The 15,004-nt window shown below is 39.5% G+C and overlaps 1 protein-coding gene across 1 annotated transcript; it reads left to right on the plus strand.

Annotated features, from left to right (window-relative positions):
- The first annotated feature begins 4,855 nt into the window (after positions 1-4,855).
- Positions 4,856-13,514, plus strand: LOC104252070 (potassium channel subfamily K member 16). Its single transcript, XM_009821434.1, has 5 exons — positions 4,856-5,068; positions 8,589-8,703; positions 9,228-9,394; positions 11,791-11,956; positions 13,291-13,514. The coding sequence occupies exons 1-5, from the start codon at positions 4,856-4,858 to the stop codon at positions 13,512-13,514; spliced, it is 885 nt and encodes a 294-aa protein (XP_009819736.1).
- Positions 13,515-15,004: the final 1,490 nt, after the last annotated feature.

A 15,004-nucleotide genomic window follows, 5' to 3' on the forward strand; every position in this document is an offset into this window, starting at 1 on the left:
GGTTCACACACGTAACAGTGTAACTATATATTGTAATATCTTCCCAACAGAAGATTTTATTGTTCGTACCCGGTTTAATCAATCATAGGATGCAAGTATTTTATGTCAATAGTATAAACTGAGAGCTCTTCAACATAATAAAATGTTAAGATCTTGTAAATATTGCCTGTATCAAATATCCCGCTGGTGAATATGGATGCCAACAAGTTGAAAATCTGGGAACGCCTAGGTACATATAGCATGTTTGGTAGCTCTATATAGAATTTGTTTGTCTTTTCAAAGTCCATTTTTAATAACCACAACAATCGAACTTCTGTTATTAGATGATTTCATATGAATCACTTTTATTGTTGTTTAAATCGATGTTAAATGATCTTTTTCTAATATTTTTTTCTATTTCACTTCCTGCGATGTTTGCTTTGAAACCTGACCAATAAGGCAAGCAATGTAAACTAGATATTTATAATAGTTACTATCCATGTCTTGATTTGAAACCACCACAATAAAATTGAAGACTTACAACTAAAACTTTGTTTTCCCTTTCCCTTGCAGGAAATCTCAGGGGCCGCACCTGAGATTTTCTAAAGATTATCTTCTGTTCATTTTTTGGGGCAGTTGAGGTGCTTTATTTGACACAAACAGTGAACTAAACAAATACTTGTATTTGTAGGCCAACAGTGGGTTTACCCAAATGCATTCACATAGATAAAGAACAGAAACAACAAGCTCTACTTCCAATACAATAACTACAGAATTCAAGGAAACTTTTTTTTTTTCCCCATGGAATCTGTCTGAGAAAAATACTATTGAAATCTTGGAACTCTTTATAACTTTTATCTGCAAATGCTTCATGTTTTCACCTGTGTGAGTGTAAATCAGGAAGTCAAAATGATTGGTTTAAATTTGGAGTGAGAACAAAATCAGAAGTAGAAAATTGCCAGATGGCAGTGTCATGCCTGAAGAAGTGCAATGTTACTGTTATTTATATTTAACATGGTTCTAAAATATTTTCCTTAACTCTTCTCTGAAGTGCAGGGTTTAAAAGTCATTCAAGGAGCAAAGCAAGTTCCAGATAACTCAGTATTTCCATGTACAAACTCTTCAGGCTGAAATGCATACCCTGTGGAAGAATGGGTCCCTGGATTTTTGCACCCAGTTTGTCATCTAGTTCTGTACAGAGACATTTCTTCCAGAAAAACTAGTCCAAACATTGAGTATTCATCAGAATTTTGAGGATGACAGGATCAGCCAAGGTATCTTTCATTTAATTACTTATTTTAGAAATAACTTATTTGTGTCCATGTAAGTTATACTCCTACTGATCACAATGGTATTTTTTCTGGCTTTTGAAATACAGAGTGAGGAAACTATGTCAGTTATTTTTGGCCTATCTTTTGTTTAGCATCTGTTCATGTTTAAGAATTGTTAGGACTGTAACAACAACAGGTGAAGCAATTGGAGAACCCTGAATCCTTTGATTTGCTCCAGGTAATACATGTAAAGTGATTCATTATCTTGATTGTAGACCAGGATGTCATTTTGGTATCTGTCCTTTCCAGAATGGCTCAGATTTTCTCTGGGAAAAGCTAGATCCTACTGGGTCAGTCATATATTACAACAGCACTGAGTGAAGAAGACATCATAAGTGAAGGAATAATCAAGGAGTTCATGTTCAGCTCTGGATTCAAAATATGTTTTGTGAGAATTCTTTCCTTAGCTTTGAGACCAAATGCACTCTTATGTTTAACATTGGCAGGAAGTACTGGAACAGCAGGACCTCTGAGTTAACAGTCAACTTCCAAATTCAACTACTCTCAAGAAGTTTTTGCTTTCAGCATTTTGTATTTCTAATGTTTGTGAACTCAGGTGTTGTTTATTTTTTAATCAGAAGAACATTAAAAGAGCAACAAGAGAAGTTAGATTAGACAGTGTGCTTTGTCATCCCATCATCAAAAGGGATCTGCTAGTATTGTTATTTCATATATATATGAAATAACATAGAAATTGTTATTTCATATATTTGCATATTGTATATTATGCCTTTTTACCTGGAAGCCAAATTTCATTTCCGATGTGGTAAGCCATGCTGAGGTCTCTCTTCCAGATTCAGAACTGACTCAGAAATCATGTCTTCAGTTTACTTCTGAATGTATGTATTTGAGTTTCTTTTTTCCTGTTGCAAGACATAACTTCTGGGCTACTGCACAGAATCTTGTTTTGTTTCATTCCTATGTTGCAACCTGACACTAAGGAAAAAAAAAAACCACCTTTGCAAAAAGAATATTGATGATTTCTATAACTTGAAATCTATAGGTACATATTCCTGTAGCTTTTCCATGGGAGTACATATGGCAGCATCAGCTACTTACAGACTGTTGTCTTCCACATTTTCAGAGCACAGTCAACCTCCCTCACCTGTATGGAACTGTGCATGTTTATGAAAATACTTTCTTAAACATGTTTCATGATTTTGCCCTTGCATTTATCTGTAAGGTCATTCAGCTATAAAGTGGCTAATCTCTAACTGAATATTTACTGTTCAGTTTCTTGGGCGCATACAATGGATTTTTTTATTTTTTGCATCTTTTGCAGAAACACTGCTTTCTACATCAGCCCTGGGACACATCTTATCGCATATTCCATGTGTCTCTTGAAGTTCTCTCCAGCTGTTTGTTATATTACCCATTAATTGATTTTTTTTTTTGCCTTTTTTTTTAAATGCTTTTCAAATAATAGCCATGGTAAAGATGATAACACCTCCTCTGAAAGGTGATTAGAAATTATTTCATTTTGCCAACCAAATAGGATACACCTTTAATGCTGAAGTACCTTAAGCAGGAATATCTGAATTATAGAAGTAAACACACCTTGACAATTTTAGTGACTGAATTCACAAAACCCTCAGAAAATTAAGATCCTAAAAGTAAGACTAAGTGGACATTTTTTCTTAAGGCATAATGCAGACTGCCAAGTTTGGCAGCTGGAATGCTTTGTTGAACTAAACTGTACAGAACAGAAGGGGACATAAAAGAGGTTCAGTACTGTATTTGTTCATTTATAACTTAATTAATAGTTTCATAACCTTAATTGTGAAACCTATTTCAACTGTGGGAATTTGTCTCATCCCAGTTATGCCCATGTGTTTGCATCCATTCTAGAAAACCAGTAGGCTAGCAGTCTCTTGGACTGATAGACATAGGTCCTATAAACTACAACACAACAAACATCTGGATCTCTCACCAGAGACAGCCCTGCCAGTATAACAGGCAGTTGTGCAACATCCCAGGCTTGTCTACAAGTAACATTTCACAAGTTGGACATCTCAGTTGCTTCAGATACGTTTGCTTCATAATGCTATTGCAGTGCTTGGTAATATCAATGCCACTATAGCTTCTATCTGTCTCCCAAATGTTTCACTTCAGCTGAAAGAAACACCAGAGCACCAAGGCTCTGAGTCCTTGCACGTTGCACTTCTCTACTGAAATCTTTCTGTCCCCCAGTCACAGCAACAGAGTGGTCCCAGAAAAAGTCCAAGATGTTCTTCTGGGAGTTCTCCACAATACTTTTCACTTTTCAGAGTGACAAGTGGCCTTCTGCTGCCAGTCTGTCATCCTCTTCTGGGTGGAGATGGCTGGCCCTAGGCTAGGAGCACAGCTCAGATGGCAAGTACAGGGGTTTCCCCAGATACAGATATGAATGAAAACATTTTTTCAGGCTTTTTCTCTGAGCACTACCTCTTGTTTGAAGGTAGGTGGAAAACAATCTGAATACTAAGCAAAGCAGCGGTATCTGTATCCAGAACATTTTAATGGGAAGAGAGTTTAATAACAAAATTGCATCCCTAGCCACACGGCCTTCTTGCTCTGTGTGTGTTTTCTTTCAGAAGTAGTGTGGCATAGATGGCACTAGCCGTAAAGCTCTTCCTATAGAAAAATATGCAAGCCCAGCTCATTTCCAGTGCATGATAATCATTAAAGCTCCCATGAGTGAACCTCTGATACTTTTTTAGCTAATGATTAACCTTAAGCCCTCCTTCCCCCTTGTGCATTTGGATTAAAAGGGCAATACAGAGACTGAAAGCAGTAGGCATGAGTGGTTCATTCTCTAACTCTATGGACTAAAGGGTGGAGTCATCTGACAATTCAGGAGCAGCGGGCCAGGCAGTGAGGGGACCAATCTTACTAGGGTTAGAAAAGAAAGAGAAGGTCTGTCTTGTGACCAGGCTGAATTCAGGATGTTTGTGAGCTTCATCATGGTACTTTCACTGGTGCCAGCAATGTTTGTATGGTACAGACAGCAGCTATTGACTTTTCCATTTATTCAGCTCCATACTCTTCTTTGTTCTGGGGTGTCTGCTGTAATTAGAGAGTTTATAGTGTTTTCTTGTCCAGAATTCTAGTGTTTAGAGTAAGGTTTTACTTGTCAAGACTTTAAGAGTCTATCCGTGACTCTATATTCATATGACCCTGGGTAACTCATTCAACCACAGTTTTACTCCAGCTTCCCAGCCTGGAAAACAATACCAATCTCAGAGGGCTTGTGTCAGGCTTCATTCGTTTGATTGAGATCTTTGGATAAAAGTTGTTTTAATAAGAGAAAAAAACTATGATTCATGTTCCTATTAAGCCATACATGCTCTCCCTTTATTTTGGATAGAGAAAAGATGTGGAGGGATAAAATTTGCCTGTTAGTCTCATTTTGTATAGGCCTGATACCCGTATGTTCTGTTAAAAAATACTCCAGGGCAGTAGCTGGGAACAAGGGCGTGTGATTCCTGGGCGTCCTGGGTAGCACACATCTTGCGACAGTAACCTATTAAGTACTGAGCAGGGACTGGCAGCAGCAGAGCAGCAGCATGCCCCTCCTCACCATACACAACCAGCAGATCAGCTGGACTCCGCTGCTGGTACTGGGGTATCTCTTTTACCTCCTCCTGGGCGCTATGGTGTTCCAGCTGCTGGAGAAGCAGGCAGAGACACACTTTCGGGACCAGTTCCAGCTGGAGAAGCTCAAGTTCCTGCAGAACTACACATGCTTGGACAGGCAAGCCCTGGAGCAGTTTGTACAGGTAAGAAGAACAGACTCTCATTATTTTGGCTCAAGCATTATTTTGGTTAGAAGAAATTATACTTGTTGTGGCCAAGCATGTCATAAATTGATCTGCTGTCCATGACATTAAAGGTCTAACTGTACAAGAGAAAGGCAGAGGTTTCTCAAGCCCATTCACATACCTTTTTACCTTGATCTATTGCACTTCTTTCTTTTCCCAGCCATGAACTCCCAAAATATGCAAATCTGCTGATGCACCTTTATGCTACCTTGCAATAATTTCAACCTCATGGTTTTCAGCTCCCTCATTAATTGTTACATGGGAATTATGCATGGGGACAAAAAACAAGAATCAAAGCTACAAGAAGTAGGTTGCCCTTCCAAGGTTCTCTAGTCCAAACCTGTGCAAATCCTGCCCTTCTTTTGTACTAGAAATTGTCTACTGCCTTTGAAGGTGGTGCTGCACTTCCAGGCCTCTAAATAAAAGATAAAGTCAAGCATCACGAACTGTGTTATCTATCACTTACAATAAGAGATAAAGGGCTCTTGTTCAATATGGGTTGTCAATTAATGACATCTTCAATTACATTTTAATCTATTCCTCAAAACTGGCTGGAGATAAATTACTAGACCTTTCTTGGTATTATTATAGACATGTTCTCATTCTAGTATTGCAAAAACTGGACAGAAATCCTTGAACTACCACTTTCTTCATGCTCAAAATTTATCCAGTTGCAGAACTGGGTACCTAAGCAGTTTGAACTCTTTCTACCATGTCATTAAATCTGATAGAAACTCTACACATACTGCAAGTTTGCACTGTCCGAGTCAGAGGACTTCCACAAAGGTATATGCTTTTGATCAACAAAAAGCCCAGACTCTGTAAATGGATTTAAACAAACAGTGAAGTTCAGATCAGAAGGGGAAGAGAAGGTGCCTGAACCTCTGTCTACAAGGACAATGTTCTGACTACTAATACTGTGATATATTTCTTGTGGCATATTTGGCATTGGCCAGAAAATAACTAGAGTTTTCAAGAACTTACATGCCTAAAAACATGTCTGGTTTTTTCAGCTTCACTAGTCGGTGATATTATCTGTCTTTCCCTTGTCTCTGTGATAATGACTGTAGAGGAGAAAACCCTGATTCTCATTCTAAACCAAATTGGGATACTTCACAAGATTGAAAGGTTTAGTTAAATCTCTGGTACCCTAGAAACCTTAGGGAGGGTTCACATATGTCCAGATTCTCCTCTCTCTGGCTTCAGTAGAGCTTCCTTAGCAATGCTGTGCCTCTCTGACAATCACATTTTGCTGAATTAGGTACAATTTCATTTGTAAGCTGTTCCAGGCAAAACCGACTGAGGGCACCAAATTATCATCTACGATGCACCAAGCTTCAAAGTACTTAAACTTGATAGTCCTCAAGGTAAGTGTAAGTGCAGGTGCCCTCTGACTCACCTGTCATTTATAAGACCACTTAAGAAATTTGTCCAGCTCTTACCAATAGTAGGGAATAGAAGTCTTTCCATATTAAATCTCTAACTCTAATACAGGGAAGCAATCATCTCTGTACGTTTTAACTATATCGTTAAGGAGGCCTGTTCATCATGTCAGAAATTCCAGTCTGAAAAGTCACAATATTCAGGCTGTGGTGCGACACAGCCACTAGATTCAGTCTGCTCAGCTGACAAGTATAAGGTGTCTTGTCTTATTGCCAGTGCTTTAAACCTAAATCCTGGAATCTGAGAATCAACCCAGGTTTCTTTTTGCATATCCATTATCACTAATATAGAGTTACCACTTATGATTCATCAACTTTTGACTTGATTGTGCATGAAGCAAATTCTTGTGATTCCATGTCCATAAACTGCATTGGCTCTGCTTGGCTAAAACTGCCTAGCTGAGAAGCGGCCCTGAGCTGCAGCTCCTAAGCTGAACAGCCTGGAGCTTTAGGAAAATGCAAATCCAAACTCTGCGATTTAATTTGTCTCTAATAAACATACTTCATTCAGGATATTATGCCATTCTGACAGCATAACTGAGAAGCAGATTCATTGAGTAAGGAGGTACCTTTTTCAAGTCCCTGTTTTGGTTATGTCCATACTTTTTCAGCCTCAAAGGAACTGATATCAATATAGACCAAGAGGTCTATAAACCCAGCCAGCAACTAAGCACCACACAGCCGGTCGCTCACATCCCTGGTGGGATGGGGGAGAGAATTGGAAGGGTTAAAGTGAGAAAACTCGTGGGTTGAGATAAAGACAGTTTAATAGGTAAAGCAAAAGCTGGGCACACAAGCAAAGCAAAATAAGGAATTCATTCACTCCTTCCCATCAGCAGGCAGGTGTTCAGCCATCTCCAGGAAAGCAGGGCTCCATCACGCATAACAGTTACTTGGGAAGACAAACGCCACAACTCCAAATGTCCCCCCCTTCCTTCTTCTTCCCCCAGCTTTATATGCTGCGCATGACATCATATGGTATGGAATATCGCTTTGGTCAGTTGGGGTCAGCTGTCCTGGCCATGTCCCCTCCCAACTTCTTGTGCACCCCCAGCCTACTCGCTGGTGGGTGGTGTGAGAGGCAGAAAAGGCCTTGACTCTGTGTAAGCACTGCTCAGCAGAAACTAAAACATCTCTGTGTTATCAACAACGTTTTCAGCACAAATCCAAAACATAGCCCCATACCAGCTACTATGAAGAAAATTAACTCTATCCCAGACAAAACCAGCACAATGACGAAGGCTGTGACCTGGACCTCAAAATTGGTATGTAACAAACAAGGGGATTCTTGAAACCCCAGCCACCGAGCAGAGGGTAACCAATCTACTTCAGAGAAATCCTCACGGAGAGCAAAGGAACACAGTCTTCACTAAGGCAGCTAACAAGATATCTGATGCATAGATAGGAGCAGCATTTCTTTTGCACATACTAGTTTTGGTCATCTGGTAAGAGCTGTCTGGAATAGCAGAGCATATTTCATTAGCTAATCTTTCAGACTAGGAGAAGCCTAATATTCATTGAAAATTATTGGGAAGTCATAGCCAAAAATAGTAAGTCATCCTCACTAGTACTTACATGGAGGAAACAGAAATGAGCATGTTCCCCATGCCCCTCCCCGTGGACACAACCATACATTTACACATGCCCAAATTAAAAAAAGAAATGAGATGACTAGACTAGGGAAGGAGAGAGAAGGAACTGCCTTTATTTTTTATGGCATAACTTCACTTTCTTTTCCCAGTTTGATCACTTCAGGGACTCCCTCCACTCCCTTCTCCTTAGCCTTCAACCAGTTATAGAACCTACCCTGCTTCAATGGCCAGTTCTCCAGTGACAAGAGTTCAAGTTCTATTTCCAAGTTTTGGCATGTCAGCACAAGGCCATTTAAGTCAAACTCTACCCTGTTATCTACACTGTTATTGCTCTGCTTGCTCAAGGTGGAAAGCAATATTTACTTCTCTCTTTTTTTCTGACATTCTTCCTGATTTGGTCTAATGGGTTGCTCATCTTTGCTCCTTTGACCTCTTCTGCCTCAGGTCCTCATGGAAGCATGGGAAAAAGGGGTCAACCCAGAAGGAAACTCTACAAATCCCAGTAACTGGGACTTCAGCAACTCGTTCTTTTTTGCAGGAACTGTTGTCACCACTATAGGTGAGGCACTCTCTTTCCTTCTAAATTGGGGTTTCCTCCAGCTGTCCTGTAAAACCCCCAGAAATGTGCAATTGGTGGGCAGAATACACCTGCAAGACAATCTTGACTACTGTGGGTTACGGTTTTCTATTGGTTTCCAATTACACCTGTTATTCTTGTGTACCCAGCCTATTACACCTGCAAAAAAAGCTGAGTGCCTTCTTGGTACATGCAATATCTTTTTGTACACGCACAACACATCGTGAGGTTGCTTTGAAGCACTCAGTTGCACTCACCACAAAATCAGAGACCTATAGAAAATTACAATAAATTTAAGAGTAATATTTTTCATGTTAAATTTTCTGTTAGTAGTAGCAAATGCACAGGGCTCCATCATAAGCTATGGCAATTTCTGGGCAGATTTAATGGCAGAAAATCATAGGTACACAGGTTCCTGAAGCTTAACAAGCCTAGGAACTTCCCATGATGGCCTGCAGCCTGACTATAAAGCCTTTTCATGTAGCTGTTTTCTTCTTTTTTCCCAGGTTATGGCAACCTGTCCCCCAGCACAGTCGCAGGGCAGATCTTCTGTGTGTTTTATGCCTTATTTGGGGTGCCCCTCAACCTGGCCTTCCTTAATCAGTTGGGGAAAGGCCTCAATGCTCATCTGATGACCCTGGAAAGATGGGTGCAAAAGCCAGGCCGTGCCCAGGTACCGTGTCAATCTATCATTTATTTCTACTATTTTAAAACTAATTAAAGTTCTCTTCTCAAGTAGGTATTGCCGCTGCTAGATTGGGTTTCCTTGTGTGTGCCTACATTTTTCTGAACCACAGCACTTACCTGGCCCTCTATATCAGATAATTGATCTACTCTATTTATCTACAATAGCTTTAAAGCAATTTGCTTTTGCTTGAGGGACTCTAGATCTGCCTTTTTAAAACCTGACTCAGCAAAACTATTAAGCAAGCATGGCCTCTGTTTTGGGCAGGGTCCTTAAGCTCTGGTGACCTTAGCAGAATACATTCACATACACACATTGCTGAATCAAGCTCTTATTATCTAGCCTATGCTAGCATCTATCCAGAATCTAGCTCTACACTGTGCAAAGACAACTTATTTTTATTGGCCTGCTAATCTGGCTTAAATTACCTTCCCTGATTGTCAGCAATTTAGCACTTCCTTCCTTTTCTTTTTTTTGAAATGTAAATATATACTCCTTCTCCTTAGTTATAGTTTATTGGTGAGTCATTGAACTAGTCCAGATGTATTGGAATAAGGGAAGCGCTGATAATAGAAAATACATGAAGGTCATTTACAATACAGTTAGTGCATGTTTCTGAGTAAAGGTTCAATGAATTGACCCCTTTAGTTAGAGAAAAGGGAGATTAGGTACGTTAGATATGTTGAAACATTTCGGAGTTCTGGCACAAGGTTTCTTCTTTTTTTCACTTGTAAAATCTCTGAGTCACGGCATTCTTGACCTACACAGGGAAAGCTATAAATGTACTGTCAAATGCAGACTTGGTTTATATGAGCAAGAAGTTCTTTAGCTGCATAACCTATGTCTGTTCCCCAAATACATGCAGCTCTACCACCAGAAGGATTTTCATGCTAGTATAGCTGCATCTTTCATGAGATTTCTAATAGCACCTCGGGGATGTGATTTTTTTTTTCTTTCCACTCCTGAATTAACACCTCATTTTTCGCAGAACTCCTATGGTCAGACAAAGCTTTGGAGCTGTATCTGCTTGTTCACTCTGAAAATCCTCTTCCAGGAAGTTCGTTCATCTCCTTTTAAACATAATTTAGTCATGCTTTGGGAAATTAATTACAATCAATTCTTCTTCATTCCTGACTTACTGTCCCCTACGTTATAGGTTTGTACCAGAAAGTTCTTAAAAGCCAGGGTAAAAAGTAATATTGTGCATTTCAGTACAAAATTTTATGCAAACTTTATTATCTAATTAAACACTATCACACTTCTGGAATTAGCTAAATGAGAACAGATATCAACTATAACCATGTCAATAAGGTAATTCTCAAAATGCTTTGCAAATGAGGTATTATTATACAGCTGGAAAGACATGGTACATAATATAGAAGTGATTCGTCAAAGTCACCCAGGAGGTTCACGCCAAGTTTCTTAAGCTCAGCAGACTATTTTATATGTGAGATAATACAGACAGAGAAAGAAAAACATGATACCTGGACCTTCTACTTTATAAACAGCGGTTTGGCTTTTCATCTAGTCACAATAGTCTCACGCATAGAAAATCATACTCTGGTTTGAATGCCCTTGAGGGCATTTTTAAACAATTGCAATGAGTTTGCATCAGCCCACACACCACTAGTCAAAAGTTCACCAGAGTATGTTCCCTGGAAATGAGTTCCTGATCCTCAGTCCTAAACTCCTAAAATCCCCTGTCATGACCCATCCACTGACCGTTCTGCGTACCTATCTATTGCAGCCACATATGCTGTAACTTATTGCGCAGAAGGCAGACGTTTGTGCTGAGAGACACAGAGCTGCCCTGTGCTGACAGAAAACAGTTCTGCTCGGAATGATTCTAAGTTAAAAATAAAAGCAGGCAAACTGACTTCACTTAGATTTCATCCAAACATATTTTTGGCTGAGCTCTTGCAAGCCACTTTATAAATCTTTGGAAGCAGTCATGGTGAAGAGAACCCTAATTTGTTCTTGCCAATCTTTGTACCATGAGTTATGCAATACTTGGTGATTTTCCTCAAAGACAGGAGCCAATTGATTATGAGAGCATCTCCACTTGAATTGAAATTGTAAAGTGAGTATTTAATTCCTATGGTTGCCATCGTAAGTTTGAAAATATGACTTGAGCATACTTAAAGCTTTAAAAAAATCCTACTTTTTTCCTAATTTTGAGATTTTTTGGATTCATTATTAGATACAATATCTATGTGCAGGGTAAACAGTGAGGTCAGCCTGCAGTGCATGGAAGCATTGGTTTATTCTTCGTTTTTTGGACATTGCTCCCAGCTGGAGCAGGTTTGTGATTCAAGCACAAAACAGACCCAGCAATTTCCACTAGACTAGTGCTGTTTAGCTGCCATCTTTCTTTTATCTTTCAGGTGGTTCAAACACTGGCAGTGGCTATCTTCCTGACCACTGGGACCTTACTTTTTCTAGTGTTCCCACCATTGGTCTTCAGTTACGTAGAAGGCTGGAGCTATGGAGAAGGCTTTTACTTCACCTTCATCACCCTGAGCACCATTGGATTTGGGGACTATGTAGTAGGTAATAAAGAAGGTGAACTGGATTGGGCTTTGTTGAAATTAGTTACTCTAGTATAAAGCTAAATACAGAGAGCATAGATATCCATTCCACTATAAAACTGGTACAAGAGCCAGCTGAGTCAGACTGGTAATAATGAGCTAATGTATTATATGACATGGGCATTTTTCTCTTGGGCCGCTAAGCTGAGAGTCACCAAACTCATTTCACATATGCCACTGAATACCCATTCAAGACTGACTATGTCCAAGCTGGTACGAATATGATCTATGAGTGACAGGTGGAATCTAAATGAAATATCTTTGTCAGTATTAAGCCTTTGAACCACCTTCTCCTAATAGTGATTTGTTTCAACAAGTGCCCACCATTCCCAATAAGAAATCATGTCAAATATGAAATGATCAGTACTGACAATGGGGACAATATTACTGACAGCCCCAGGATGCCTGTGAAAGAAAAAAAAACCCAGTGAGATTACATAGTCTCTAGAGATCTAGGCTGAGACATAGCAGTAAGGCACATGAGGGGTTATTTTTCCACCCATTTATTTGAACAAATGCTCTTAACAGATTATGTATAGTGTTTATTTATTTATTTATTAAAAACACTAGGGTCTGTTACTTCACAAGTAGTAGCTCTCCTCCACTAGAGGTTGTAACTATGTCCCAAAAGGAGATAAAACCCCATCCCCTGCTGAATCTGGGCACTGTGGAGTTTCATGATGATCTGGATGACAGAGACTAAATAGGTGGCTGCGGTGCTGTCCCATGCCTGTATCAGCTGCACCAATTGTCCATGCTGTGGAAATATCAAACTGGGCATTAAGATTCCCATACGCACTTACTTAAAATGGCTGCATTTCCCATAGAATATTCTCCAGGTGATTTTGAATCCTGGTTACTGAGATATATCACCCTACAAAAAGCAATCACTATATCACTGAGGGTAGTAAACTATATCTTTCTAAATCATCTGAGATCCCCTGTGTGTCTCTTGAGTAAAATATGGCTAATACATATTCAACATTGGGTTTCCAAGATATTTTTTTTTTGGTCGGTGGCTAGGAACACCCAATTTTGTGCATCCCTGATTAACACTAGATATGGCCATTTTTATTATATAGCCTCGGCTTCAGAGATTTGATGCCAACTGTGCTAAGCTTAACCTGAGAGTTAGAACACAAAAATAAAAAAGAAATAAAAAAAGAATGCTCATAGACCACACAAACTTGTTAAACATACACTTTTGCAGGGGGTGGAGAGGGTGTCTGAGTATGTATGTTGTCTGGCAGACCGAAGCTGTCAAGATTAATATGCAAAGTTTCCTGGATTTTTCAGGCACAAACCCCAACAAGCACTATATCCCAGTGTACAGGAGCCTAACTGCAATTTGGATTGTTTTTGGCTTGGCCTGGCTGGCTCTGGTCTTCAACGTGGGAGCTGACTTGATGGAAAAATTCCTTCAGCTAAAGTGGCACAAGCCTGACTTAAGCTTGGCAGAAGGAGCCGCCACCAAATTGGAAGATGAACCTGAGCAGCCTAGAATCCACATCCCCAGCTGAGCAAGGTACACAGAAAGCAATCTTGAAAGCACATCTTTCACCTATATCTCACACTAAGCAAGCCCTGTGGATAAAGGACTAAACCATAGGTTGTGGACTGTTTCCTAAGGAGGAAATGTTTCAGATGCACTGAAATTTCCACACACTGTGTGGCATCAGCCAATTAAAACCTCCAAAGAAGTAGCACGCGTGGTAAAACAACTGTCCCATGATTCATTTTACACTTCTCACTCAACAAAGGCAACTTCCCCTGAAGTAATCAATTATTATCCTTTCTCTTTCTCTAGTGGATTTCAGTTCTTATGGTCACTCGTTTTCAAAAAATCCAGAGTGACTGCCTCCCAACTCCAATGAGAAGTCATGTCACCAAGAATCTCAAGTGGAAAAAGTCAGGTACAGAAATCTTTCTTCATTTCCAATCAGAAAACAAACAAAAACACAGAGGAATATCAACAGTAACGACCACCTGCTTAATGACATCCATCCAATTAAGATTAATTTGATGTTGTCTGAAATCAGCAGCTTTCATATAAAATGATAACATTTCTTTAGTTCCTGGGCTAAAAGGCTTCTCTCTTAAACTGTGCAGAAATTATGTGTCTATCCAGCACCGCCTGGACTGTTACAATTCATTTCAGAGTGAACTGACAGCTCAAAGCAGGTCCTTATCTTTATCGCAGTTCATTTCACAGCCACTTGAAAACAGCAATTTAAACTAAATCTAAATGCAAACAGACTCCCTTATTTCCAGCCAGATCACAAGTATTATTAAAGTCTGGCATTTGCTTTGGTCCAGTTTATTGAAAAACCATCATGCACCATACAGAGCTGATGCTGTCCATTTACCTCTAAACAAGGCTGATGATAGGCTTTTTCGTTAAATCTGATCCTCAGTCATGTGCATAGTGTCACCCATGAGAAACAGGGAGTTTGATTTTATCACAGTTACTGTAAGTTAAAAGTAGCACCAGCCATCTCCAAAGAAGCAGAAAAGCCAAAGAAGGACCTATAAGCACCTTATAACAGGCTAGTCACTGAGATATAAAACTGTAGTCATGTTCTGTATTAAACTATAGAAACTTGATAAAACAATTATCCATTCATTGAGTACCATACTAGATTGTTTATAACCATCACTAACACATTCCATGGGTATGCTTGTAATTATGTACATACTGCTATTTATTCAGTATGTTTATAACTCATACTAACCATCAATTAATCCTTTTAAACTCATTTATAAGTGGAACTTTAATGTAACCTGTGAGTGAAATATGACTGGACACTTTTGGGGAAGTGTCCATAAACCATGTAGAGACATTGTCGTGGTTTAAGCCCAGCCGGACTAATCACCACACAGCTGCTCACTCACTCCCCCCAGGTGGGGTGGGGGAGAGAACCAGAAGAGTAAAAGTGAGAAAACTCGTGGGCTGAGATAAAAACAGTTTAATAAGTAGAGCAAGAAACACCGCGCGGAGAAGCAAAGCAAA

This window comes from Gavia stellata, chromosome 2 (genome assembly GCF_030936135.1).
Source record: "Gavia stellata isolate bGavSte3 chromosome 2, bGavSte3.hap2, whole genome shotgun sequence".
In the NCBI taxonomy this organism is placed as follows: Eukaryota; Metazoa; Chordata; class Aves; order Gaviiformes; family Gaviidae; genus Gavia; species Gavia stellata.

Excerpts from the sequence above, each read along its gene's own strand:
- LOC104252070 (XM_009821434.1), top strand. The coding sequence starts at position 4,856 with ATGCCCCTCCTCACCATACACAACCAGCAGATCAGCTGGACTCCGCTG. Across the intron at positions 8,704-9,227 it reads AACTGTTGTCACCACTATAG|GTTATGGCAACCTGTCCCCC; the intron begins GTGAGGCACTCT and ends CTTTTTTCCCAG. Across the intron at positions 9,395-11,790 it reads AAAAGCCAGGCCGTGCCCAG|GTGGTTCAAACACTGGCAGT; the intron begins GTACCGTGTCAA and ends TTTATCTTTCAG.